The sequence below is a fragment of the Leucoraja erinacea genome, chromosome 28 (assembly GCF_028641065.1).
Source record: "Leucoraja erinacea ecotype New England chromosome 28, Leri_hhj_1, whole genome shotgun sequence".
Taxonomy (NCBI): Eukaryota; Metazoa; Chordata; class Chondrichthyes; order Rajiformes; family Rajidae; genus Leucoraja; species Leucoraja erinaceus.
The window spans coordinates 2,213,025-2,237,998 of NC_073404.1; the positions used below are offsets into that span (position 1 = coordinate 2,213,025).

The 24,974-nt window shown below is 43.7% G+C and overlaps 1 protein-coding gene across 5 annotated transcripts in view; it reads right to left on the reverse strand.

Moving 5' to 3' along the window:
- LOC129710508 (uncharacterized) overlaps positions 1-24,974 on the reverse strand; it is an 84,554-nt gene that overhangs the window by 42,717 nt on the left and 16,863 nt on the right. For 4 of the 5 annotated variants that reach the window (XR_008725687.1, XM_055657506.1, XM_055657508.1 and 1 more), the window contains exons 5-6: positions 11,365-11,493; positions 7,321-7,538 (exon numbers count right to left, since the gene is read on the reverse strand). Coding sequence is in view for 4 of the 5 variants with exons in the window: in XM_055657506.1 (XP_055513481.1) it covers positions 7,321-7,538; positions 11,365-11,493 (347 nt within the window). In the remaining variant the exon portion in view is untranslated. The remainder of the gene's footprint in view (positions 1-7,320; positions 7,539-11,364; positions 11,494-24,974) is intronic. The other variant, XM_055657507.1, reaches the window with a different exon arrangement.

Below are 24,974 nucleotides of genomic sequence, written 5' to 3' on the forward strand. Positions count from 1 at the left end.
TCCACCTTTCTTACAATGCTCCTACATTCTAGGCGCTCACCACTCATTGTAAAAAACAGCCTCATAAATCTCCTGTAAACTTTGCCCCTCGCACCCTAAACCTATACCCTCTAGTATTTGATTTTCCAACCTGTGAAAAAAGTTCTCACTGTCTATCCTACCCATACCTCTCCTAATTTAAAAAAAGCTTCTATCAGGCCCTTCAGCAACCTCTGGCATTCCAGAGAAACCAGTCATACCCCCAAATCCAGGCATTAGTTTGACAAATTTCCTCTGCACCCTTTCTGAAGTCTCCATCTTCCTGTAATGGGGCCATCACGACTTCCTGACTCTCATAGTCAATGCCCCGACCTATGAAAACAACCGTAACATATGCCTTTGCCACTCTATCTACTTGTGTTGCCACTTTCAGGGAGTTATGGAGTTGGACCCCAAAATCCCTCTGTAAAGCAATGCTGGTGAAGTTCATGCATTAATTGTATATTTTCCCCTTACATTTGACTCCCAAAGTGCAAGACCTCACACGTGCTCGGATTAAACTCCATCTGCCATTTCTTCACACATTTCTGCAGCTGATCTATATCCCGCTGTACACATTGACAGCATTGCTCACAGTCAGTGACACTAGCAATCTTGGTGTCATTACTGACCAATCCATCTATGTTTATGTCCAAGTCATTTATATATATCACAAACTGCAGAAGTTCCAGCACATATCCCTGTGGAATACGACTGGTCGTAGACCTCCAGCCTGAATATTGTCCTTCCACCACTATCGGTCTTCAATAAGTCAGTTCCGAATCCAGTCACTGCTAATCCTGTGCATCTTAATCTTCTGGATCAGCCTACCATAGAGGACTTTATCAAAATCCATGTAGACAACATCCACCCATCGATCACCTTTGTTTCTTTGTCAAATATTCGATCTAGTAAGACACGACCTGTAATGTACAACGCCATGCTGATTGTCCCTAATTAACTCATTCTCTTCCCAATAGGAGTAAATAATATCCCAAAGAATCCTCTCCAATAGCTTCCCTTTCACTGACGTGAGGTTCACCAGAGATAGACAAAAGTGCTGGAGAAACTCAGCGGGTGAGGCAGCATCTATGGAGCAAAGGAAATAGGCCACGTTTCGGGTCGAGACCCTATTCGGCGCACCGGCGTATTTAAATAAAATCTTCTTAAATAAAGGGACAACATTAGCTACTCTCAAGCCCTCCTAGGATACTGTAGATCCATCAGGTCCTGGAGGATTTATCCACCTTCATGAGCACCCTGTCTGCCAGATTAGTTTAATCTCTCCTGAGTAGCTCTTGCAAATGTTTCCACCAGGATCTTGGTCCTCATCCAGTTCAGGTACAATCCATCTCTCTTGTACAGGCCTCCTCTGCCCCAGAAGAGATTCCATTTGGCCTAGAATCAGATTTCTTCCCTCCTGCACCAGCTCCTCAGCTTCATTATCTGCCTTTTCCACCTATTCTTACCCTCAATCATACATGGCACTGGGAACAGTCCAACAATTACAACCTTTCAGGTCTTTCTTTTTAACCTCCTGCCGACCCCCCTATTGTTAGTCTGCAGGTCCTCTTCTCTTTCTCTACTTGCGTCCTCCGCAGCCTCTGGTTGCTCAGCCTGCCCTCTGGGAATATTCTGTAACTGCTCGTAGACATCCTTGTACCTTGCATTGACACGGAGTCTTGTTCACAGCCTCAAAAACTCTTCTTTATCCACTATCTAGTCTTCTAATGCTATGTCTCCTTTAGTTTAGTTTAGAGATACAGCATGGAAACAAGCTCCTTGGCCCACCAAGTCCGCGCCGACCAGTGATCCCCGCACACTACAACCATCCTACCCACTAGGGACAATTTATAATTTACAGAAGCCAATCAACCTACAAACCTGAACGTCTTTGGAGTGTGGGAGGAAACCGGAGTTTCCGGAGAAAACCCATGCGGTTCAGGGGAGAAGGTACAAACTCTGTACAGGCAAGCACCTATAGTCGGGATCGAACCCAGGTCTCTTGCACTGTAAGGCAACTCTAACGCTGCATCACCATGCCGCCCCTTGTCTGCACCCTGCCTCGCTGAGCATCAAAGTTAGTCATTCTACCACAGATCTGGCTTCAATCAATCAATCAATCAGTTTTAGTCGTCACTTGCACATAAAGTGCAAGTTAGATTAATTTGCCAGCAGCGGTACAATGAAAAAGCTGCTGCTGGTCTCCTTTCCAGGTATCCAAAACTTAGGGAATGACAACAGGGAATCCTGAAACCCCTGCTTACTCCCTCAACCTTTCTTAGTGATCACCCAGCTACCGGCTGCCTGCATTTTTAGTGTGACCACCTCATTAAAGCTTCTGTCTAAGATGCTCACTGCAGCATGGATGCACCATAGTGTGTCCAACTGTAGCTACAGCCACTCAAGGCAGTCAGCTCAGATGGCCACACCAATTTAAAACAATGTTTCTCACTGTCATCAACATCACTGAATTTCCTTTCATTTGCAAACTTACTAATCAAAGCTCCGACATTCATATGAATGAATGAATAAGATTATTGGCCAAGTATGCACACATACATGGAATTTGCCTTGGTGTAATGTATATGACGAATAGCAAGGGTCGCAGCACTAGTTTATTTGTCTATTTTTTTTAATACATATACTGAACTTTTTTGTTGTAGTTTATTATGGGTTTACAGAGTACTATGTTTACATATGTGTTGTGCTGCTGCAAGTAAGAATGTCATTGTTTTGTTTCAGGACATAGGACAATAAAAAACTCTTGACCCCTGTGATACGCAACTATTCACAGACTATTAATCACTTAAACAACCCTCCACCATCATCCAATGCCGAGTTTCTCCAGCAGATTGCTTGTTGTTCCAGACTCTGGCAACTGCTGTGTCTTGTGTCCCTATTTTAATGACTCACTTATTTATATTGATATCTTAGATCTATACTCTTTGGTGTGAAAAGAGTGAGGGGGTGATCTTATAGAAACATATATCATTGTTGGAGGATATGACAGGGTAGATGTTTCCACAAGTGTAAGAATCTCAAATGACAGGGCAGGGATACAAAATAAGTTGCTAGTCATTTAAAACTGAAATGCATAGGAACATCCTGTGAAGGTGAGTGAACCTCCAGAACTGCTGTCACGGAGCATTGTAAATGCTAAAATATTGAGAGTATTTAAAGAGGAAGTAGATCATTTTTGGAAAGGTGCAGGATTTGATGGCTCAATTGAACTGACACAGAAGAGGAGATGAAGGCTGGGGCAGATCAGCCACGATCAAATTGAAGGGGGTGTAGGATTGAGGAGCCCAGTGACTTACCCCCTACATCAACTTTTTAATGTCCTTATTTAGATGTTTCTTAAAAACGTTGCTTATGACATCACGATTGCTGGGATGATGGACAGCGAGGAAGGCTATCAAATTATACAGCAGGATATAAATCAGAAATGGGTGGAGAAAAATGGCAGCTAGTTTAGTCCGAGCAAGTGTGAGGTGTTGCACTGGGAGGTCAAATGTAAGGGGGGAAATATACAATAATAATTGGCTTGACCCTTAATAGCACTGATGTGCAGAAAGATCTTGGAGTCCAAGTCCATAACTCCCTGAAAGCAGCAATACAAGTAGATAGAGTGGTAAAGAATATGGTATGCTTGCTATTAAAGGTCAGGACATTGAGTATAAGAATCATGAAGTCATAGTGTAGCTTCAAAGGACTTTGGTCAGGCCACATTGGGAGTATTGTTGTATAATTTCAGTATAATTACAGGAAGAATGCAGAGGCCTTAGAAAGGGTGCAGGAGGGAGTTTACCAGAATGTAGACAAAAATACTGGAGGAACTCAGCAGATAAGGCAGCATCTACGGAGAGACGGAATAGGTGACGTTTTGGGTCTCGACCCGAAACGTCACCTATTCCTTCCCTCCATAGATGCTGCCTCACCCATTGAGTTCCTCCGGCATTTTTGTCTACCTTTGATTTGTCCAGCATCTCCAGTTCTTTCCTAAACAAGTTTACCAGAATGATGCCTGGATTGGGGGTGTTCGCTACAGGGAGAGGTTGGACAGACTTGAATAGTTTGGTAAGAGGGGCAACATTTAAAGGAGTCGTGCATTTGGATTTGGGTGGGCATATGGATATGCAGGGAATGGAGGGAAATAGCAGATAGATAAGAGATCTTGGCATCATGTTCAGCCCAGACATTGTGGGCCGAAGGGCCTGTTCTTATGCTGTGCTGCGCACAGCACAATGTTCTATGTTCTATTATGGTGGCATTAGTGAATTAATCTCTGAATTAATACTGAACCTGTTAGTTCTTTTACAGGAAGTCCCCAGATTTCTGTAAAGCCTGCATTACAGAAATATGTTGACATTTTAAAACCTAATCTGATAACTAAACAAAGTTAGAGATAATTTTGCATCTTGCGGTTACCACTTTTTGGCGAGCCTGGTTCAGTATTTCACCACTTCTTTCTTCATATCCTGTTTGCTTAGTTAAGTAACAAAGAATTTACAAAAATACATTGGCAAATTTTACCTTTAAAACTATAAAGAGGTGATTGCGGAAACGGCATTATAATCTACAAAAGAGAAACTAGCAAAAGTGGAAATTAATTTTAACTGCCTGTTTGTATCTCTTTCACTTTCTATTCATTGGTTGGAAAGCTCAGTTTACGATAAACAGACTGCAAAAAATGGGCCACGCACTTCCACTTCACTGAAAATTGGCTTAATCTGCCAATAGATTTACTGAGCCAAGTGTGAAGAAGGGTCTCGACCTGAAACGTCACCTATTCCTTTTCTCCAGAAATGTTGACTGACCCGCTGAGTTTCTCCAGCTTTTTGTGTCTATCTTCTCTTTATAACAGCATCTGCAGTTCATTCCTGCACATATATGATAGCACTGCTCTAATATTTGCATTATATTAGCAATTAGGAGTTATGTATTCAAAGTTTCACTCCAAAGTGAAAATCAAATAAATCCATGGATGCAGGAAATAAAGTAATTGAATCACATGTAAACAAGACCTTCGGCCCAACTTGTCCATGCTGGCCAAGAAGCTTACCCAAGCTAGTCCTGTTTACCTGCATTTAGCCCAAATCTATCTAAACCTTTCCTATCATGTGTCTGTCTTTTAGACGTTGTAGTTGTCCAGCATCTACCACTTCTTCTGGTGGCTCCTTCCACCCGCCACATTGTAAAAAACTTGCCCGAGACCTAACAAAGGGTCTCCACCCTGAAACGCTTACTCTGTTTCTCTTCCCACGGATGTGGCCTAACGTTGAGTACTTCCAGTTTTTCCACACCAAGGACTCAAATACAAAAGAAAAACATGCTGAAAATGATGACCTGGGCCTACACTCGCTGGAGTTTAGAAGGATGGACACCTCATTGAAACTTACCGAATAGTGAAACCGCTGTTTCGGCACCTCCGTTTTGGAGGGTTAGTGTTAGGGTTAGGGTTAGCATTCAGGACTGCTTTTCGTGAGGGATGGCCGATGGGGGTTTTTAACGTTTTAGAAAGTTCATCAAAATTTACTGACCTGCATTTCATTTAATATGTTTTCTATTCACACTACAGCATGCTCTTGAATTTATTTTGTCATATGTATTTAGCATTAGCACTGACATAAGACTGTGCTAATGTGCCATAGGGAAAGAAATAAGTTGAAAACTTAAAGCAGATCGTTTCCTTTGCAGCGCCGAAAAGTACCTGACCCAACCCTAACCCTCCAAAACGGAGGCGCCGAAAAGTACCCGACCCTAGTGAAAGGCCTGGGTAGAGTGGATACTAGTGGGAGAGCCTAGAACCAGAGGTCATAGCCTCAGAATAAAAGAATAAAAAGGAGGTCAGACGGTGGTGAATCTGTGGAATTAATTGCCACAGAAAGCTGTGGAGGCCGTCAATGGATATTTTTTAAGGCGGAGATTGACAGATTCTAGATTAGTACGGACGTCGGGGGTTATGGGGAGAAGGCAGGAGAATGTGGTTGAGAGGATAAGATAGATGAGGCATGATTCAATGGCAGAGTTGATTTGATAGGCTGAATGGCCTAATTCTGCTCCGATAACATGAACTCAATGAAGCATTGATGGGGCGCTGCTCTGTTGAAGGTGTCATTTTTCAGATTAGTTGTTAAGTTATTATGTTGCTCATGTTATTAAGTTGTTAAAGCCTCGTGGGTAAATATAAAACGGTGATGCACAACCTACAGCTCTTGTGCCCAACAGGCCCAGGGAATGAAGATCTGGTCTGCCTGCACACATCACCAGGGCCTCTTCCTCAATCATCTGGATGCTCACTTGTGCCCTCAAATAAAACACATTCTCCTTATCAATCAGAGGAGGCTCAAATGGTTTTAAGAATAGAATGGGAGATTTTTTAGATCAATGGAAAACGTGGGGAGAAACACTGAGGACATGGTGAATGGAACAAGAGGTGCTGCAAGTCAGGAGTATCCGGGGGCAGTGAGAGTGAGTGTGGACAGTGAGAATCATAAACGTGAAATGTGAAAGTGCAGGGAGTTGTGAACGTAGCCCAGTCCATGTCACAAACCAGCCCCTCCCCTGTTGACTACACCCATACTTCACACTGCCTTGGAAAAGCAGATAACCTAACTCACATCCCGGTCATTCTCTTCTCCCCTCTCCGGTCGTCAGAAGAGACCAAAGTTTATTTCACACATTGAACGTGCAGAAAAACAATCGATATGTTTCTTTCCTTTCCTACTGTTACATAGATTATCCTATTGGTGTATATCTTGTAGTCTGTTCTTATCAGTAAAACTTATGGAAACGAATACAGAGGAAATAGTGAGGCAGGTACAATAACAACGTTTAAAATCCATTTGGACTGGTACATGGATAGGAAAAATTTAGAGAGATATGGGGCAAATACAGGCAAAAGGGACTAGCTTAGATGGGGCACCTAGATCAAGGACAAGTTGAGGCGAAGGTCCTGGCTGTATAACATTAAGATTAAGAAAAATATGTAAACATACCACTTATCTTTTCATCTGACTTACAACTAGTTTCTAACATTTTTGTGGGAATGCAAAGACCTAGGAATCAGGAACAGGCTGACCATGCAATGCAGTTAGCTGGCAGTTTTCTGCAGAAACCCTGGCTAAAAATCAATAAATTCTGGCTCAGTTTGAGACTCCGATAACCTTGCTTCTGTAATTTTCTTAATATTTAGTGGCATCATCATTAAAAACCCAGCCAAAGGCATCACAGGTTGATTTTACTTATTGTAGAAAGTAAGCATTAAAGAAAATCTGGTGTTCTTTTCTAGGAACATACCTGATTAACCAGTTCTCTCTTCCACCACTCCATGAATGTTACATATTCTTCGACCAACTGAGTACTAGGCACATTGAGTAATGCACTGGGAGTGGTTGCTGCTAAGGAGACCTGTACCAATGGAACCAGCAGGAGATAGTTTGCTTCTGAAAGATAATCGCTGGAGTGTTGAATCCTCTGGTAGTAAGACAGGACATTACTCATGATCTTGGCCGCATCTGTAAGCACATTCATGATTCAATAATAAAATTGCTAAAACGTATGGACTTAGACCAACACGAACAATGGTTTGAGGTGCAATGACTGGCATAGATTTAGCATACTTCCAAAACAACATTGATGTATTTATATAGCGTCTTTAATGTTGTAAAATGGATTAAGTTGCTTCACAACCTCGTGTAAACAAACAAAATTTGACAATGATCTACATAAAGAAATTGTAGGTAAAATGATTAAAACCCTGGTCAATAATGCAGGCATAAGAGAGAAAATAAAATGAAGAAAAGAGCAATAATTCGAGAAGGAAATTGTCAATCCTAGAGCTGAGGCAGCTGAGTGTACTGAGTGTCCAACCAATAGAAGAGCTAAAACAAGAGGTCGGAAAGAACTGAAGCCAGGGAGGTTGTATGGTTGGAGGTGATTACAGAGATAGGGAATGGACAAATGGGGTTAGGAATTTGGTTGGGCCAAAGGGCCTGTTTCAATGCAGTATAACTCTATGACTAATCTCCTACCTTCCATCCATAATGAACCTGATATTAAAAACTGTGCTCAAATGCTAAACTATACTGAATCACTTTTTCAGCCTGACCATTCAAAGCCTCGATTCAAAACCACTTATCCATGTTGGAGTTTTGGACTGATAACATCTTTTCATCCTCACCTTAAACCGATGTCCTCTGGTTCTCGATTCTCCTAGTCCGGGTAAAAGACTTTGCATGTACCCTATCGATTCCCCTCATGATCTTATACACCTCTATAAGATCATCCCTTGGCCTCCTGTCCTCCAAGGAATAAAGTCCTAGCTTGTCCAATCTTTACCAAGCTCAGGTCCTCCACTCCTGGGAACATCCTCATGATTCTTCTCTGCACTTTTTTCTGCTTAATAACATCCTTCCTATTGCAGGGTGACCAAAACTAAACATAATACTTCAAATACGATCTCACCAACGTCTTGGACACCTGTAACATTATGTCCAACCTCCATGCAATACCCTCACTGATGAAATGTTCCAAAAGCCTTCTTTTAAAACCTATCTACCTGTGACACCACATTCAAAGAATGATGTTGCTGTATTCCTAGATCCCTCTGCTCTACAGCACTCTCTGGGCCCTACCACCCTCTTTAGCTAGAACATTAGCCAGCCTCCAGTCATCTGTAACCTTACCCGTGTCTAACGTTGAAATATTTACCTCAGTCAGGACACCTTGGACCTGTAATACAGACTGTTCTCAAGATATCTTGCTCCATGAACTTTTGCAAAGTTTTGCCATCTTGATATCTTACCCCATGATTAAAAAGTGGATAAATATTTATTGAGGACCTTGCCCATCCCTTGCTGTGTAACACATAGGTTCCCAAGGTTCCTATTCTGTCTCTCATTAGGCTTTATCCCTTATTATACTTAGAAAATCTATTTGGATTCTCCTTAACCTGCCCGAACTGTCTCGTGCCCAGTTTATGTCCTCCTGATTTCCTTCTTAAGACCAGTCTGAAGAAGTGTCTCGACCCAAACCATCACCCATTCCTTCTCTCCAGAGATGTTGCCTGTCTCGCTGAGTTACTCCAGCTTTTTGTATCTACTTGTTAAGAATGTTCCTCAATCCCCTATACTCTTCTAGGGATACACTTAATCCCAGCTGCCTAAACCTTGTCGACTAATTGGCTTGGTATAATTGTAAATTGTCCCCTGTGGGTGTATATAGTGTTAATGTGTGATGATTGCTGGGTGGCCTGTATCTCTAAAACTAAAAAAAAACTAAAAACTAAAACTAAAAATCTGACCCATGCCTCCTCCTTTTTCCTGACCAGGGCCTCAGTTTCTCTCATCATCCAGGGTTCCTTACTCCTACCTTTCTTGCTTTACATTCAAACAGGAATATGCGTACGATGAACTCTCACTGTCGCATTTTTGAAAAGCATCCTCCGTAAGTCCCTTTGCCCGTAAACAATCTTCTCCAACCAACTTTTGTAAGCTCCTGTCTAATACGATGGCAGTGGCTACCTCACAGAGCCAGAGACCTGGTTTCAATCCTAACTATGGGTGCTGTCTGTATGAAATTTGTACGTTCTCCCTGTGACAGTGTGGGTTTTCTCTGGGTGCTCTGGTTTTCTCCCACATTCCAAAGATGTACAGGCTTGTAGGTTCATTGGCTTCTGTAAATTAGCCTTGTGTGTAGGATACTATGGTGGGATAACATGAGTGTAGGGATGATCGATGGTCAGTGTGGGCTAGGTAGACCAAAGGGGGTGTTTCCCTTTGGTCTACCGAGCCCACACTGAATCTCTAAAACTAAACCTTCAAACTTGGCATTGCCCCAATTTAGAACTTTAACGTAGCTCAGCTCAAGTCTTTATCCATAACTATTGTAAAGCTAATGGAAATGTGGACCGGAAAGACTCGCCCACTGCTACTTCAGTCACCCCAATTCCCCAACAGTAGGTCAAGCTTTTCCTTCTACATATTATCTGAGGAAACACATAATACCCTATCTAAGCCCTTGGCACTCTGGCAGTCCCAATCTATATTAGGAAAGTTAAAGTCTCATACTATGACAATCCTAATATGCTGCAATCTTCTGGCCTATTTGCTCCTCTAATTTCCATTGACTATTTGGGGGCCTTTAATACAATCCCTACTAAGGAATCATCTCATTTTTATTTATCACCTTCACGCATATGGACGATTCTTCAGTAATGTCATCATGGGCTGCAGCCAGAAAGTTCACTTTAATCTGTAAAGCAACTCCCCATCCTCTTTTACCCCCACCCCTATCTCACCAGTAGTACGTGCTCTGCAATATTAAGCTGCCTGAGTCAGGTTTCCATAATGTCCCAGACACATGTACATATGGGTTGAGTAAATCTGCCTTAACTGGCAGGCCACTTGGTCTGAAGAAGTCTCGACCCAAAATGTCACCCATTCTTTCTCTCCAGCTGCCTGTCCTGCTGAGTTACTCCAGCATTTTTCGTCTTTCTGTACTGAAAAAAATGCAATTTAATCTAACTGTCAGTCGTCATGTTAAATTCATTACCTGGAGTGGTGGAAACCGAATCAATCAGGGCTTCAGGAGACAATTAGACAGGCAGTTAAGAGAAAATAATTTGAAGGGGCTATGAAGAAAGTGGGAGGCACAAGGAAATGCAGATACAGTTTATAAAACCCCCCCACCAAGTATTGGAGTAACCCAGCAGGACAGAGAACATCTCTGCAGAACACAGGGAGGTGGCCTTTCAGCAGGTTGTTTGTAATGGGGGGGGGGGGGGGGGGGGAAGAAGCAGAGTGGGGCGGGACAAAGACTGGCAGATGGGTATAGATGAGGGGGGTTTTGATTAGGAATTGGGTCAAAGATTGGGAGAGCAAAAGGTGTGATATAAGGATGGAAGAGGCATGAAATGTGAAGCCAGAGGAAGAGAAATTAGTGGAAGGGAACACGGGCGGGGATAAGGAGGCAGGTTAGTGGTGGTGCATAGGGAAGAAAAATAAAAGGGGGTGGATATTGTTGGCTAATTATTTGAAATTGGAGAATTCAATGATCATACCATTGGGTTTTAGGGTACCCTACAGAATACGAGGTGCTGTTCCACCAGTTTGCATGTGGCCTCACTCTGACAGAAAAGCCTGTTTGGGAATGGGACCTCGAATGGAAAACCTCATCCTGGTGGCAGATACGACAGAGATGGATAAATTGAGATGGGGATAGCGTGAGGAAGCGTGAGATAGAAAATAACACTGAACCTATAATCTTTCACAAAATGTCGGAAAATGTTGCGTAAATATATTATTCCAACAATAAGTGTCCCCACTCTCAAGAATTGCTTACATTTTGTTTCACTGAGAGTTTTGAAAGTTGGCTCTGAAGACAGCAGAGATTCACATTTCAGGAATATCGCTTTGTCAGTGTTGGACTGGGCAAGGTTTAGAGATAGCCAGGAAATATATTCCATTCTCACTACAGAGGAAAAAAAGAAGCATTAGTTAACAAAAAGTACTACTGTTCAAATACTGATATTCTACCCCTGTTTATCAACACATTTGGTTAAATATGATTTTAAAATTAGGATGTGCCAAAAAAGTTGTGGAAAAAGTCATTTAGTTTCACAAAGATGACAACTCTCCCAAAACCTTTTTCTATAGGAAGGATTCCTCACCACCCAGTGATGACCCTGTCTCCCATCTCCACCAGACCCCCTCCTCTTGGACCCCTCCGCATGGCCCTCTACCTATTCATTTCCAACTGCCGGCTGGGTATCAACTGCCTCAACATTTCCACTCCCCTTACTTACTCTAACCTATCCAAAGAGTCTAAAGAAGGGTCTCGACCCAAAACATCACCCATTCCTTCTCTCCAGAGATGTTGCCTGTCCCGCTGAATTACTCCAGCATTTTGTATTGTATTGTATTGTATATCTTTATTGTCATTTCCTGAGTATTCGCATATCCAGAGGAAACAAAAAAACGTTGCTCAACCAGTGTCCATTCAGTGTACATGAAAAATTAAATAGAAATAAAAATAAAAAATACATGTCATGAACAAATTTAACACTCTACTAAACATTCAACAGCCGTTCCGACCGGCAGCGGCACAACAGTGGCTCTGCTGCAGTGTGGGGGTTTGTGCGCGATATTTGGCGGGGGCAAAGTCCATTTAACAGTCTTATAGCCTGTGGGAAGAAGCTGAGGAGCATCCTGCTGGTTTTGCAGCTAATGCTCCTGTACCTCTTCCCAGATGGGAGGATGGAGAAAATGTCATGCGATGGGTGGTAAGGGTCTTTGATGATGGAGATGGCTCTGTTGATACATCTCTTCCTGTATATGTCCAGCAGGAAGGGGAGTGGAGCACCAATAATCCTGCTTGCGGTCTTCACTATCCTGTCCAGTTGGTGCCGTTCGTACACCTTGCAGCTCCTGAACCAGGAAGTGATGCCGTATGTCAGTGTGCTCTCGACAGTCCCCCTATAAAAAGTTTGTGTCTACCTTCGATTTAAACCAGCATCTGTAGTTCTTTCCTACACATCCTGACAATATATATTACCAGTATTCTCCACAGAGTCTGGCTGTCCTCAAAGTACTTGTAGAGTAAAATAATTATGTTCCAGGTCCTGATTGAGTTCAGTGGTCTAAACATCATTTTTGTTACTGAGGATTAACCATTCAATACGATGATGCTTCTTGTGTCAACCTAATTTGCCCATGCACTCCCCATACCTTTCACATTATTTTTAATTGAATTGATTGTAAGTCTCTTCCATGAATATATTCAATGACTCCACATCCACAGCTTCCTGAGGTACAAATGTAGTCTTCTCTGAAAATACATTTTCTTCCTCTCAAGGGCCTGTCCCACCTACGTGATATTTTCGGTGACTTGCCGGCACCCGTCATAGTTGCAGCAGGTCACGGAAAATTTTCGAAATGTTGAAAATCCAGTGTCGACCAGAAAAAGGTACGACTCTTTGGGCGACTACTCACGGCCAAACAGGCGTCACCCCAAACATGTTGTGGACTGACATCTGTTTGGTCGTGAGTAGTCTCCCACCCAAAGAGTCGTACCTTTTCCTGGTCGACACTGGATTTTCAACATTTTGAAAATTTTTAAGCAACCTGCTGAGACTATGACATGTGCCGGCAAGTCGCCGAAAAAAATCGCGTAAGTGGGACAGGCCCTTCAGGGTGTACATAATCAAGAGAGGGATAGGTCAGGTAAACACCCAGATTCTCATGCCCATAGTAGGAGAATCAAGAACCAGAGGACTTAGATTAAAGGTGAAGGGGGAAAGATTTATTAGGAACTAGAGGGGTAACTTTTTTTACACAAAGGGTGGTGGTGTATGGAACGAGCAGGTGGAGGTGGTGGTTGAGGAACACAACTTTTAAGAAACATTTAGACAGATACAAGAATAGGATATATTTAGAGGGATATGGGCCAAACACAGACAGGTGGGACTAGTGTGGATGTTGGTCAGTGTGGGCGTTAGGCCGAAGATCCTGTTTCCATGCTGTATGACTATCACTCTCTGTCCTAAGTGGATGACCATTTATTCAGAAACTATGGCATCCGTTTCTAGATAACAGGGAAAATGTAATTTCAGTCTCCATCCTGTCAATGTCTGCCAGGATCTTATATGTGTTGACAAGATTCCCAGGTGATGTTTTGGATCAGGAAAATATAGAGTTGTAGTAACTCAGCAGGTCGGGCAGCATCCCTGGAGAATATGGATAGGCGACGTTTCGGATTTGGGTTTGGGTCGAAAGAAATGAGTGAACCATGGAGTTGTGGAGGGAGCAGTCTCTGAGGAACGCGGAAAGGGGTGGAGATAGGAAGATGTGACTGGTAGTGGGATCACATTGGAGATGACGGAAATATTGGAGGATGATGTGTTGTGGAGAAAGTGTGTGGAGTCTAAAGAGTTGTTAAGGGTGAGCAATAGTAGAGCAAAATTAATTGGGTCTCTGTTCGAGAAAGAACTGAAGGGCATTGAGAACTTCATGGCTGGGAGGGAAGTGTAAATGAACTGGATGTTCATGGTAAAGGTGAGGCAATGGGATTGAAGAGTTGAAGGGTGTGTGAAGTGTCTTGGATGTAGTGGGGGAGCGACTGGAGAAGGAGGGATAGGATTGAATCAAGATATGTGGAGATGAGTTAACTGGGGCAGAAGCAGGCAGAAACACCAGGGCAGTCTTGTTTGTAGATTTTGGGAAGGAGCTAAAAGAGGTGGTGCAGGGTTGGAGCACGATAAGGTTGGAGGCTGTGGAGGGGAGATTGCCAGAGGTGATGAGATTAGAAATAGTATTGGAAAAGATGGTCTGGTGTCCATTCCTGAGGTCATGGTCAAAGGGTAGGTCAGAGGAGGTGTTCGACAGCTAGTGCCTGGCCTCAGCATAATAATAATAATAATAAATTTTATTTATGGGCGCCTTTCAAGAGTCTCAAGGACACCTGCATGGTAGAGGTCAGCCTGCCAGACTACAACGGCGGGTTTAATAACGATGTTGGGATTGCTGCGGAGTGAGTGGAGGGCTCTGCGTTCAGAGGGGGCGAGATTGGAACACGTACAGGGACTAGAGAAGTCAAGATGGTTGATGTCACATTCGGAAATAAAGATACAAAGAGGGTAGAAGGCCAGCAGGGGGAGCCCAAGAGAAGAGATCTTGATCTTTGGTCATCACTGGGAGTGGAGAACTTACAATCGAAAAGGCCTGGTGACAGAGGTAATGGGAGAAGACTTCTACATTAAGTGGGCCTGGAACTCGTTGTGGTAAGGCAAGGCCTCTGTTGACAACTGATTTGGATCAGGACTCTGCTTCAGACTGGACAGATGGCGTTTTGGGTTGGAACCCATGTTCAGACTCCTCTGAAGAAGGGTCCTGACCCAAAATGTTGTCTGTCCATTCTCCCCCCCCCCCCCCCCCATAGATGCCGCCTGACCCATTGAGTTCTTGAGCACTTTGTGTTTTGCAGTTAGACCACAATCATAGTATAATTTAATGCATGGTCACCACTTTAAAAGGATATGATAACATTGGAAAGGAAGAGCTAGAGATTTACAGGTAGGCATAGTCATACAGCACAGAAACTGGCCCTTCAATCCAACTTGCCCATGCTGACCAAGATGCCCCATCTGCACTTGTCACGCCTGCCTATGTTTGGTCCTCGAAACCTTTCATATCCATATACCTGTCCAAACGTTATAGTACCTGCCTCCACTACCTACTCTGATAGTTCATTCCGGATACCCACCACCATCTGTGTGAAAAGGTTACCCCTCGGGTACCTATTACATTTTTGAATGAGCAAGGATCTGTACCAAGAAGTGGAAAATGTGATCAACCTAATTAATTCAATGTTTTAGTTAGCATTACCACGGGGGATAAAAAAATCCTTCACTGCTATTTGTTTTATTTGATTCTGTGATGTATACATGGGCATTTCTTAAAACCTGGGAATGTCGAAATGAAAATATGCAAATGAGCTCTGCTACAGTAGGAAGTTGTTATCTTGGTCGGCTGCTGATTCCTTCTAATCTAAAGTTTAAAGTTATTTGTGATTTTCACATCTCAAGTTAACAGATCTCATCTTTAAGATTTAACCACAGAAAGGATAACCGTAGTCTTAACATGCCCGTGCAATGTTTGCACATATTTACCCCAAATCCCATTGCTCTTAATTATCTTTTAAAACTGTTCAAGACTTCATTGCATCCTCCTAACTTTTCTACTGAAAAGGAAAATTGCAGGAGCAGGCCACCATGCCCTTTCAACCTCCCCAACCATTCAATATGATCATGGCTGATCTGTGCTGGCCTCAACTTCTTTTCTGTGCAAGTTACTCATAACCGTCCATTCCTTAATGTTTTCAAATATTCAACTTAAATATATCCAATGATTTGGCTTCCACCGTCCCCAGCCAGGGATTTACACAGATTCAATATCCTCTGTGGAAAGACATGTCTGCCACCTCAATGACCAACACTTGATTTTGCATTTATGTCCACATTCATGATTCCCCTACTGGTGAAAACAATTCAACATCAACCATATCATCAATCTGAAGAAGGGTCTAGACCCAAAACATCACCCATTCATTCTCTCCAGAGATGTTGCCTGACCCGCTGAGTTACACCAGCATTTCTGTTCAGCTGCTGCAGAAAAATCATTCCGACTTCATTTCTCGGAAGTTTTTTTTTAAAATCACGGGACAATTTAATCCCTGGAGTAAAATAAAAAGCTACTTTTAACGCCGTCAACGCCTACAACGGGACGGATCTCACGTAGGGGACAAAACATAAGGCAAGTCGTTTATTTTACATATAAACTTGCTTCTTAGGATGACTTTAATCCAAATTTCATTGGCGAAAATGTGTTAATGGCCCCATACGAACCGGCAGTGTTTTTCCTGCCGATATGGGGTTCAAATTCACTGCAACCGCAACGTTCCAATCGATTGCGTTCCACAAAAACCCACTCGCAAGATGATTAAAATGCCCATTAATTTACGGGAATTAAACATTAAATTCCTTCCATTTGGCCTATAAATTCATGACAATGAGATTATATTGTTATATTGTGAATTATTGTGTGAATGTTATTTGGACACTTAAGCTATTTAAAAATGTTAACCTTTTCTTAAGAAATGGATAGATGTTTAGATCTAGTAATTGAATTTGTAATTAGCTACAATTAGGTAACTAACTAATTATATGCTTTAATTTCAGGTCATCCAAGTAAGATTGTTTCATTTTTGTTTCAGAATGCTTCAATCAATAATAACTGAAAATTTCATTCAGTTCCCTTAACGTTTAAGAACGTTATGAGCTTTTGACTGTCCTCGATCACAGCTTTTGAGTTAAGTCAATGGAAAAGCAATAGGGAACAAGATGCTAATTTCAGACTATGTAAATGGCCATAACATTTTTAATACTGAAGATATTAAAGTGAATTAGGTGTCAAATTAAACTTCTTTTTATCCTATCTACCCGTGACCCCTTTCACGGAGCTGTGCACCTGTACCCCTAGATACCTCTGCTCTATAACACTCCCCAGGGCAAAACCATTCACAGTGAAGGTCCTGCCTTGGTTTGACTTCCCCAAAATGTAGCACCACACACTTATCTGTATTGAACTCCATTAGCCATTCTTCAGTCCACTTGTCCAGTTAATCAAGTTTCTGCTGTAATTTTTGATAACCCCCTTCACTGTCTACAATGCCACAACATGAGCAAATTTACTAATCATGTCTTGCACATTCTCATCTAAATTGTTGGTATAAACATGGAGAATGTGCAAGACATGATTAGTAAATTTGCTCATGTTGTGGCATTGTAGACAGTGAAGGGGGTTATCAAAAATTACAGCAGTTCCTAGGACTCCACCTGTCAGATGACCTGATGTCCACAACCAACACCACAGCACTGGTCAAGAAAGCCCAGCAGCGACTACACCCTCTCCGAAGACTACGTAAAGCAGGTCTCCCCACTACACATCTACGAACTTTTTATAGGGGGACAATCGAGAGCACATTAACCAACGGCATCACTTCCTGGTTCGGGAGCTGCAAGGCGTACGAACGGCACCAACTTGACAGGATTGTGAAGACCGCCAGCAGGATTATTGGTGCTCCACTCCCTTTCTTGCTGGACATATACAGGAAGAGATGTATCAACAGAGCCATCTCCATCATCAAAGACCCCTACCACCCATCGCATCACATATTCTCCATCCTGCCATCTGGGAAGAGGTACAGAAGCATTAGCTGCAAAACCAGCAGGATGCTCCTCAGCTTCTTCCCGCAGGCTATAAGACTGATAAACGGACTTAGCCCCCTGCCAAAGTATCGCGCACCAACCATCAACCTGGACACACTGCAGCAGCTGTCGATCGGAACGCCTGTTGATGTTTAGTAGAGAGTAGAGTGTTTAATTTAATTTGTTCATGATATATGTATTTTTATTTCTATTTACTTGTTGTTATTTGTACTGCACACTGAATGGACACTGGTTGAGCAACGTTTTTTTGTTTCCTCTAGGTATGCGAGTACTCAGGAAATGACAATAAAGATATATTGATACTGATACTGAACCACAGCCCAGCACCAAACTCTGATGCTCACCAATAGTCACAGGTTTCCAGTTTGTAAAAACCTTCCAGCACCACCCTCTGCTTCCTTCTGTGAAGCCAATTCTGTATCCAAGCAGGTCGCTTTCCCTGGATCGCGTGTGGTCTAACTATCCAGAGCAGCCTACAATGCGGAACCTTATCAAAGGCTTTGCTGAAGTCTGTGCAGGTAGCATCCACAGCCTTGCCTTAATCAGCCTTCTTGGTTATTTCTTCAAAAAAACTCAAAGTCGTGAGACATGATCTCCCACCTACAAAACCATGTTGCCAATCTAACATCTGCTGCTATCAAAATGCATATTTATCTTATCTCGCAGAATTCTCTCCAATAATTTACCTACCACAGATGTTAGGCTCACTGGTGTATAGTCCTGGCGTTTTTCTTGCAACCCTTCTTAAATAGAGTCACCGTCTCGGTTCCTGCAATTTATTTTCCAGGTTCCCAGAGTGTCCTAAGATATATCTGATCAGTCCCTGGAGATTTATCACCCTTCATATACCTTCGGAAGTCCAGCACTTCACAGCCATGATGGTACAGCAATCTGGTCTCATTTCATTATCTGCAGATTAACCCTGGTATAATCTTCAATGCAAGGGGGAATCTGTTCATAGCATCAAGTGTAGAGGGGAAAGATAGGTCTCCTTGTGTCAAATGTTACATTAAAGTTGCCTTACTCTGTCGACCTCAACTAAAGACATGCAGCATAGTGGCGCAGCCATTGAGTTGCTGCCGTTCAGCGCCAGAGACATGGGGCCGATCCTGACAATGGGTGCTGTCTATACAGAGTTTGCATGCTCTCCGTGACCTTGTGATGCGATGCACAAGAGTCACCGTGTATGGGTTTTCTCCGGGTGCTCCAGTTTTGTCCCACATTCCAAAGCCTTACAAGTTTGTAGGTTCATTGGCTTCTGTAAATTGTCCCTATCGTGTAGGATAGAACTAGTGTATGGGTGATCAGTGGTTAGCGCAGACTCAGTGGGCCAAAAGGCATGTTTCCATGCTGTATCTCAAAATAAAACTAAAACATATCACTACAAAATAAGGAACTGCTATTTTCTTAAACCCACTGGTCTAGACTTCTTCACAGTTAACAGTAATGCAATTACTGTTACTGGCAGAGAAATACATTAAACGACACATGATTCGAAGCTTTCTATGGTGGGAAAGACAAGCAGAAATTAGAAGACATTGAAATGAGAATAATGGGCCTGCCCCACTTAGGCGATTTTTCAGGCGACTGCCGGCGACTGTCAAGTTGCCAGCAGTCGCCTGAAAAACCGGCAACTGGAACGACGACTGTCAGAGTGGAACACACACACACGAATCGCTTCCTTCACCAGCCCGTTTTGCAGGCGGAGGACAGGGCAAGCGGGGGTGGGAGCGCTGTCTGAGTGAAATTCGCACAGTGCAAAGCCAAGGTGAGACAGACACACACAGCGATGAACGGGAAGGTTGGCGCTGTAGTTAATACGGCTATGGTAAGTCCTTTAAAAGAGGGGGGAGAGGTGGGGAGGGGGAGAGAATGGGGGAGAAGGAGAGAAAAGGAGAGAGAAGGAGTGGAGACAACTTTGAAGAAGCCAGAGATACACGGCTGTGAAGCGCGGCAGGCATTTAACATTACCGGTCGGTTATCCTTGGTTCTGAAAACTACTGCTTGTTTTTTTCCCCAATGAGCCAATGAAATTCACCGGTCAGCACCGGCTACAACCTACGAGAACCTACTACGTCCCGCTAGGACCTCCTGGCAACCCACCTACAGTTCGCTACTCTCCATGGCAGCTTCATTCTGATCGCCACAAATTTTTCAACATGTTGTAAAATTTGCGGCGACCATAATGAGGCTGTGACTAGTTCCCAGAATGCGGGAACTTCTCACGACCAGGAAGGCGACTCCCCGGCAACCACCAACATATGGCGAGCGCATAGTTTCCTGCGTAGACAGAAATGCTGGAGAAACTCAGCAGGTGAGGCAGCATCTATGGAGCGAAGGAAATAGGCGACGTTTCTGGTCGAGACCCTTCTTCAGACTGATGTTGTGGTGGGGGGGGAGGGGGGGGTGTGTGGAAGAAGAGAGGAAAAGATAGGGACAGTGGGCTGTGGGAGGGCTGGGAAGGGGAGGGGAAGGAGGAGAAATCAGGGACTACCTGAAATTGTTCATACCGCTGGGGTGTAAACTACCCAAGTGAAACATGAGGTGCTGCTCCTCCAATTTACAGTGGGCCACACTCTGGCCATGGAGGAGGCCCAGGACAGAAAGGTCAGATTCAGAATGGGAGGAGGAGTTGAAGTACTGAGCTACTGGGAGATCAGGTTAGCTATTGCGAACCGAGTGGAGGTATTGGGCGAAGCGATCGCCAAGCCTGCGCTTGGTTTCACCGACGTAGAGCAGCTGACATCTAGAGCAGCGGACGCAATAGATGACGTTGGAGGAGGTGCAGGTGAACCTCTGCCGCACCTGGAAAGACCGCATGGGTCCTTGAATGGAGTCAAGGGGGGGAGGGTAAAGCGACAAGTGTAGCATTTTCTGCGGTTGCAAGGAAAAGTGGCAGGAGAGGGGGTGGTTTGGGTGGGAAGGGATGAATTGACCAGTTAATTACGGAGTTACGGAGGGAGCGGTCACTGTGGAAAGCCGATAGGGGAGGAGATGGGAAGATGTGGCCAGTGGTGAGATCCCGTTGGAGGTGGCGAAAATGTCAGAGGATTATTTGTTGTATGTGATGGCTGGTAGGGTGGAAGATGAGGGCAAGGGGGACTCTGCCCTTGTTACGAGTGGGGGGGGAGTGAGAGCAGAGTTATGGGGTATAGAAGAGACCCTGGTGAGAGCCTCATCTATAGTAGAAGAGGGGAAACCCCGTTCCCTAAAGAATGAGGACATCTCCGATGCCCTGGTTTGGAACACCCCATCCTGGATGCAGATGCGGCGTAGACGGAGGAATTGGGAGGTGGGGATGGTGTCCTTACAGGAAGCAAGGTGGGAAGAAGTGTAGTCCAGATAGCCATGGGAGTCAGTGGGTTTATAGTAAATGTCGCTCAGTAGTCTGTCAACTGCGATGGAGATAGTGAGGTCTAAAAACAGTAGGGAGATGTCGGAAATGGTCCAGGTGTATTTGAGTGCCGGATGGAAGTTAGTGATGAAATGGATGCAGTCAGTGAGTTCAGCATGAGTGCGGGAGGTAGCACTAATATGTCGTGGATGGAGCGGAGGTAGAGTTCGGGGACAGGGCCATGGTACGCCTCGAACAAGGATTGTTCAACGTACCCTACAAAGAGGCAGGCATAGCTGGGCCCATAGCTACGCCTTGGATTTGAAGGAAATGGGAGGAGTCAAACGAAAAGTTGATAACGTTAAGGACCAGCTCCGCTAGGCGGAGGAGAGTATCGGTAGACGGGGATTGGTTGGTTCTGCGGTCGAGGAAGAATCTTAGGGCTTTAAGACCCTCTTGGTGGGGGATGGTGTAGAGTGACTGGACATCCATGGTGAAGATGAGGGAATGGGGGCCTAGAAAACGGAAGTCATGGAGGAGACGAAGAGCTTGTGAGGTGTCTTGGACATCGGTAGGGAGGGATTTGACCAAGGTGGATAGGATGGAGTCGAGGTATGTGGAAATAAGTTTGGTGGGGCATGACCAGGCAGAAACAATGGGTCTGCCAGGACAGTCAGGTTTGTGGATTTTGGGGAGAAGGTAAAATCGGGCCGTGTGGGGCTGGGGAACTATGAGGTTGGAGGCTTGGGAGGGCAGGGAGCCGGAAGTGATGAAGCCAGTGATAGTGTTAGAGATATTGGCCTGGTGCTCGACCCGACCCGAATGGGTCTTGACCCGAAATGTTGCCTATTTCCTTCGCTCCATAGATGCTGCCTTACCCGCTCTGAGTTTCTCCAGCATTTTTGGCTGCCTCCGATTTTCCAGCATCTGTAGTTCCTTCTTAAGCATAGTTTTCTGCAGTCGCTTAAAAAGTCGCCTAAGTGGGACAGGCCCCTAACTGCCGATCGAGTCGGTGGAGTCGGCCTTGCAGCTGTCTGGGGCCCCATTAGATCGGGTGCTGCTCAAAGTGGCCGAGCTTGGGAATTGATGTGGCCTGCAGTGGTGCGGAGCAGTGATGGAGGACAGCGACACATCACCTGGTCAGGTCGACCCTGCGATTCTGACCCAATGCTGTCATCCAGACGATGGGTCTTTATAGCCAAGTTAAGGCTTTAAGATTTTAAAAGAAATTCGGACTTGGAGGGTACAAGATGGCACTAAGTGTGGAAACTCTTGTGTGCTGACTCGGTGTGGTCTACTATCTTACTTGGTATGATTGTGCTAATGTATAGTAGGATTGTCACTGAATTATATGCAAAAAATCACTGTACTTAGGTACACGTGGCAATAAAGATTTTAAGATGGACAAACCGTAACCAGATTTGCACCAAAAGGATCAGTGCTGATCTTAGCTTTATACTGAATCCAAGATGGCTAATGGTACAAGGGTGGAATGAATATAAGAGGGCAAAACTGCAAACAGTTACAGAAAGATAAATTAATGGTTAAATCAAATTGTTAAATGAATAGTTTAATGAAAAATGAATAGTTAAATGAAATGGGTAGCAAAGGATACGTAAGAAAAGAGTGAAACCATCCACTTTGGTGGGAAGAATAGAAAAGCAGAATATTCACATTGTGCAATCTTAATGAATCATTATGTTCACAGAGATCGGGTTAATACTGTATCATATACAGAAAGTGTGCATGTATGTGTGGTCAGAATTTAGGATGAAAGACAAAAGTAGAGAAGTCTTGCTGACTATGCAGAGCTTTTCAACCACAGCTGGGGCGCAGCATCCAGTTTCAGTCTTCTTATTTAAGGAAATATACAGTAGACTTGCCTGGGGATGGGCTTGCCTTAGAAACAGTGCAGATAAGACTCATTAAGTTAATTCCAGAGGGGCCTACTGTGCACCTCCCTATGATCCTACTTCTTGGGTGTCATTTTGTTCATTGGTATCTCTTCTGTCGGAAAAAATGATGTTCCCAAGAAAAAAAAAACTCATTTGGACTATGTTTTTTTTAACCCTTATTTCAATCTGTCAAAATTGTTTTTTTTTCACACTTTGCCCTCTTTCTTGGGGTCTGCGAATTTGGGACTTGCAATTGAGCCTGTTTCTTAGCAAAGATACACAAAAAATGCACTAAATTAGGACCATATCATCTTCAACTCTATGAAAATCACCAAGCTCTGCCAGAGGTTTCACAAATTTGTTACGCTGTTGCATCAGTTTGATTGGCTTGACTTTGCCGATTCCTTTGAGTGACAGCCTGAGATCGCATGCAGTCCAAGCAATGCTGAGCAGTATTCTGAGGAGGACTGCTTTACAAAATGGGTGACATCTATTAGCCTTTGCCTGTTGCCTCTCCCTGTGTCAAAGAACACTGTGGTGTCTTGAATACAGTTTGCAAATTGAAGCGGTATGAAAAAGATATCGCTGTCTGGACTTTTGACTTGTACGTGGTCATATCCTTGCTTTTTGCCATAGTTGCAGTATAGGATGACTCGCAAGTCTGTTTCTTCTTGGTTTGATTTCAGGGATTGAATCTCAGACTGCAGTGTCTCTTTCCCATTCTGAGAAGTAAGAAGTGTGGCCTCTCCTTCCTTAATGAAGATCACCTTCCTTCCGTGTAGCCTCTTTGCCATGTCATGCTCACTCCACACATCAAGAAGAAGTTCAATGAGCTGTTTCTTGTTCTCATCATTGGTCAAGAACTGCCTCCAATCTCTTGGTTTTTTGGTCTTTTCTCCTTTGATTATTCTCTTCTCCGCACACCCACGCCGTGTCCATTCACTTGACTTCACTGAATCTGGTTTGTACATATCGATACTGAAGACTACATCATTAGATGACAATGCATTGAAGATTTTGATGCCAATCTCTTTGAGGTTTGCAGGAATCTCTTTGAGAGTAGAATGCAGCATTGCCATCATCCACTATCAATGTGTTGTTACTGGCAGGAAGTTGTGAGTTGTCTACATCTTTCAATAGGTAGTGTAGGCCCTTGGATTTATCAGTCTATGTAAAGGAGTTGTCTGATGTACCAACGATGTAGGGTACAGGGGTCAGAGAGTACTTCATAATCTCCCCTAGATTGAGTTGACTGCCAGAACTTTGTGCTTTGACCATCAGTTGAAAAGCGATATCTCCTTGTTGCTTGTACTCTATAACCTTTTGTTCAGATGTTTTCAGCTTCACTGTTTTCTTTGTTTCTGCCATGGTTTTGAGCTTCAGATTCTTGATGGGTTCGGAGAATGCTGTCTTTTTCTCAAGTCGTTCTCTGGTGAACTTCTCTTTCTGTTTTCTCCCTGTGGTAAAGACCTTTATGACATCTTTCTCAACTTCAGCTGGAACACGTTCACCAGAAGAGAGTACATACAACCCAGTCTTGTCATCGACATCAAAATGATTCAGGAAGCTCTTTATAGCATCAATGGCTTTCTTTACACATGCCTCACTTTTCCTTATCTCAGTTGGTTGTTGATCTCTGTGTTTGCTTCCATGATTGGTACCAGAAGTTATGTCTGCGAGGCTGAAAGTTGCAGAGAGAAAGTGTGCCCTTTCTGTTGAAGTTCGAACCCATCTCTGATAAGCACTGTGATTCTCCAAGATGCCAGAGAGCCCAACAACACTACCACCACCTCGAGATTTGCCATGCTGCGTGATCATCTCCATCGTTTTGTCAACAACACATCGGTTTCCTGGTATGAACGATCTAGCGACACTGATGGCACCTCTTTCAAGGAAAGACCGGGATGTGATTCTTCGATGTTTGCCAAGAACACAGCAA